Source organism: Pyxicephalus adspersus, chromosome 11 (genome assembly GCF_032062135.1).
Source record: "Pyxicephalus adspersus chromosome 11, UCB_Pads_2.0, whole genome shotgun sequence".
Taxonomy (NCBI): domain Eukaryota; kingdom Metazoa; phylum Chordata; class Amphibia; order Anura; family Pyxicephalidae; genus Pyxicephalus; species Pyxicephalus adspersus.
Genome location: NC_092868.1, coordinates 55,872,948 through 55,877,204, shown reverse-complemented (window position 1 = coordinate 55,877,204; position 4,257 = coordinate 55,872,948). Strand labels below are relative to the sequence as shown.

Genomic DNA, 4,257 nt, shown 5'->3' with positions numbered 1-4,257 from the left:
AAAAAAAAAATTAACAAAAGACGAACACTGCAATCATCATTATTGAAATCTGGGAACAAGGGCAACAAAAATAGCTTTACACACTTCAGACCATGAGAAATGTATACAAATAGACTATTGTCTCCCAAAAGAAGAGACTCATAAATATCCCCTACTTGCACTCTAATAAAGCAATGCAGCCCCCTGTAGGGTTGGATGCCAGTGTCCTCTGCTACTCACTGATTCTCCAACCCAGGCAGTAATGACTCTCCTGTATATGCCTAATGAAGATGAGGCTGCAATGCTGGAACAGAACCCAACAGCAGCAGGAGACACGGGTCACCAACAGACAAGTTTACTGCACTCTTCAGCATGCTTGACATTTAGTTTAGTTCTTACATTGCATTACATTAAAAATGTTGACAATGTTGGACAAAACCAGTGAAGATTTAGTACTGTGTTCCCATGTAGGGAAAAAAATCCTCATTTCTCCTACAGATAAGTGAGAATCCTCAAGACAAAGGCATATGCAAACCTTTACAACTTTCATGGAAACAAGTGACCCAATTTGGGTTGGTGACACAAATTGTCACCAACCTAAACTGTTAGGGTAGATCTCCATATTAGTGGCTTTAACTATTTTCTATTCTATCAAAATTTGTAAACCTTTCTGGCCGAGTTATTCAAAGGAAAAACCTCCATGTTGCTTGCTATAAAAGCTTTATCCCAAGGGCAAGCAGGTGGATAGTAGTATAACTTCTGTTCAGATACTAACAGTATGATGTACTACAGGATTTTGTGAACTGCAGTACTAAAAGGTGTTTTTTTTCCATAATTATGTGAACTGTACTTGTATATCTCTGTACTGACGTAAACAGTCATAGTTGATTATATGAGTGACAAGAAAAATCCCCTTCTGCGCATGCCCGATATCACCCAGAAGCCTCCAAGAATGAGTGATGTAGGCTCTGTGCTCCCATTCTGTCTTTAACGCTGCACTGTTCAACTCAGAAATGATTTTAAGCTGGGTGGGAAGAAGCTGTAGGAGGGAGGCAGCTCCTGTATGGTTACCCAACTCTTCAGTAACCACCCAAAATTACCTGGGTGGTTACTGAAAAAGTGCTGGATGGTGCACCTGGCTAAAAGGGTCTGAGGAGAACACTGGAAGGGAAAAGGGGGGGTCTTCTACCCTTTTATGTAAAGTAAAAATTAGGTCCCCTTTAACATTGGGGTCTCCCTATATTATTCTTTATTTGACAAGAGGCGGCACTTCCATGCAGTTTTCTGGGTGCTCAATGCAGCATCCAGGGGCAGTTTGCCGTCTCTATAGACTTGAATGGGAAGTGTTCAAAAACACCCAAGAAGGCATTGTATAGGCATTTGCAACTGCCTGTATAGGTGTTTAGTGCAGTTTTTTGTGTTTTTTTAAACTAGGGGGAAAAAAAAACCTACATAGGCAGTAGCAAATACCTGAAAATGATCCTGGACCCTAGTTGTGCACAGCAGGAGCTGTTATGACCACTTTCTGAAAGAGCCCCAATTTTTGCCATAAATGACAGAATGCACCCAACACACGGGCACATTAATCAGCACTCACCTTTTGGGTAATTAACAACATAAACCAGATTTCCCCATCCAGTCTCTGGTGCATGAAGGATTCCTTCCACTAATCTAACTCCACGCATACACTGATTGACTGGATTTCTGTATCTAAGGCCACATGCGCCAGGAAATTGTGCCGTAACTGTGGACAAGAGGACAGTGCCGTCATCTTCAGAGGGAATTTCCATGGGTTCTTCATTTTCGTCCTCTGCCACGCGAATATACTCCATTTCCATTGCTGCAAACTGTAGGAAGAATAAAACGGAATCAAAAATCAAGAAAATTCATATTCTGCCATATTGGGGGTGGGGGTGACATTGGGGGTTTCTAATCCTTTCCCAATACCTAGGAAATTTCTGTACATTATTTATATATAAGCAAGGAAAACACACAGCAACTAAACAGGTTCTTGTTTACACTGCACAGCCCGTACTTTGTAGTTTCTAAGAACTGACTGAACAAGGTTGGTGACATAGGGGCGGCTTTGAAGCAATTCTCATGGGAGAGTCCCATCTGCACATAAATGAACAACCAAATCTACAATTTGCAACAAGTCACCCAAAAATTGCAACAGACAAAATGCTGCATCAGCAAAGTAAAAGGGTTTCTGCATGCAAAAATACAACTCACAAAGAATGCAAGCGTTTATATTTTGTTTTCCAATAAGCACCTGGACTGGTTTGCTAGGAGCCTCTTGCAGTGCCTAAGATGCGTACACAGCAGTGTTCCCCCGGCCCATTTTAGCTGGGCGCACCACCCGGACCTTTTCAGTAACGCCCCGGCTGTTTTTGGGTGGTTACTGAAGAGTTGGGCTACAATACAGGGGCTGCAACTCACTTACAGCTTCTTCCCACCCAGGTTCAACACCGACATGTTCAATTTTCGTAGCTGGAAATTACACCCCCTTAATTCTTGATTGCCTAGGCGATCAAGAATGAATGGGAGTGCAGAGCCTTCTGGGATACCTACATTACGCATCCTGGGAGGCTCTTGGCTGCTCCTTCTACGCATGCCCAAGCATCTCAAGCATGCGCAGAAGTAGCCCTTTCATCAATAGGGATAAAAATTGTCGATCTCTGGCATGTGCAATGAGATCAGCAAGTTTCTTCCCAAACTATATCGCACCTGGCAGGTGACGTAGGAAGAAGAGAAGATTGTGGCACCCGGAGCGCCTGCCCAAAGACGGACACCAGGACGACGTGGGACCCGATAAAGAATTCTTCTGACAGACTGACTGCTCCGCAGGATTGAAGGTGTAATTTTATTGTTTTAGGTTTGAAGAGTGAAGAAGATCATGTGAAGATGGGATGGATGAGTGAACAAGTGCTGTATACACATCACCCATTCTATAGAGAGGTAAGGACGAGTAAGCAGCGCCCAGCTGTGCTCGCCTCCCAGTGATGGTTCATGGATCTGTCCTGATAGATCTATAAACCACATTGTGCAAACACAGTACACATGCAGATTCTCACCTAACCGTTGTTATCAGGGAGAAGCTATACAGCAGCCATGTGCTTACAGAAAAAGCACGCTGATAGGAGGAGAAAGCACTGAGCAACCTCATTGCTGTGCATCCAGTCACAAGGTGCAGAAGGTCCTAGGGCTTAGAAGTTAATAAATCTGAGGTGAATGTGATTGTAGCAGCAAAAACTGGTTTTAAATTTTGTATGGCTGCAATCTGGGATCCTTTACTACAAAAAAAAAAATGCCTACCTACCCCCAATGTTATTTCTATATAAACACACACACGTGACTGAGGCTGACCAATCATGAACATTGTTGCCATTCACACAATCAGCCTGCAGATCCACTGCGGTCACGTGACAACCGCCAGCACCTGGGGCCGGATCACGTGGCCAGTTACCCTGTACATTAAAGTACTGCAGTATAGAGTGTATAAAAGTCGATATCACCCAAAAGCTGATGCAATAGCACCGCCCCCAACACCTCATTGAGGCTTTCGATGCATTTATTGCGAAATTGATGAATAAAAACTATTGCAATGGTCTATATAGGCCATGGTGGGTTCGGAGCAGTAACGTGCTTGACTGCCCGGTTCTCATTCTGACACGGCCCATACAGGCCTCCGCCCACCCCCAGGCCTCGGCCATGAGGGCCTCCAGTATCGCCCGAATTACGCACCTGGTCCAGCGTACAGGAGAATGGAGAAATCCCTAGTGTGGCTCGACACTGGGAATCACAACACGAACCGGTTTCCGGTCTGCTCGTCTTCCACTCACTCACTCACTGACCTCCCGGGCTTTCCTCCCGCACAAAATGGCGCCCGAAAACCCAGCTCTCAAAGCCCATCTTCTGCAGGGACTTTCCACTTACCAAAACAGGGGGGGTAGACTTTGCCAATAAACGTATCTTGCTTTTGCCTTGGTTTTGTTCCCTCCTGTCTAATAAGACACGTAGAGAAATAATTTAAAATTCAAGCTTATATAAATGATTGGCAAATGTGTTTGCGTGCATAAGTGAGGAAAGGATAATTATGGATGTCCACCCCTCCAGGGTGGAAAGTGGTATGGTCTGGTCATGAAGGCGGTGCGCATGCGCAGTCAGTAGCAGCGTGGTCGCACAAAGGCATCGCGGAGCTGGGGTCGGTTGGGCCTTTGTGGTGTCAGCAGAGACTGCCAGGATGGGGGAATTTTCCTAAAAGAGAGCAATGAAACC

The 4,257-nt window shown here is 44.8% G+C and overlaps 1 protein-coding gene across 2 annotated transcripts in view; it reads right to left on the bottom strand.

Annotated features, from left to right (window-relative positions):
• The window catches only part of TARDBP (TAR DNA binding protein), an 8,594-nt gene extending 4,728 nt beyond the window's left edge, over window positions 1–3,866 (bottom strand). For both annotated transcript variants that reach the window (XM_072426962.1, XM_072426963.1), the window contains exons 1-2: window positions 3,724–3,866; window positions 1,577–1,826 (exon numbers count right to left, since the gene is read on the bottom strand). In XM_072426962.1, the coding sequence (XP_072283063.1) occupies window positions 1,577–1,817 (241 nt within the window). In that variant the 5' untranslated portion in view covers window positions 1,818–1,826; window positions 3,724–3,866. The remainder of the gene's footprint in view (window positions 1–1,576; window positions 1,827–3,723) is intronic.
• Between the last annotated feature and the right edge of the window lie 391 nt (window positions 3,867–4,257).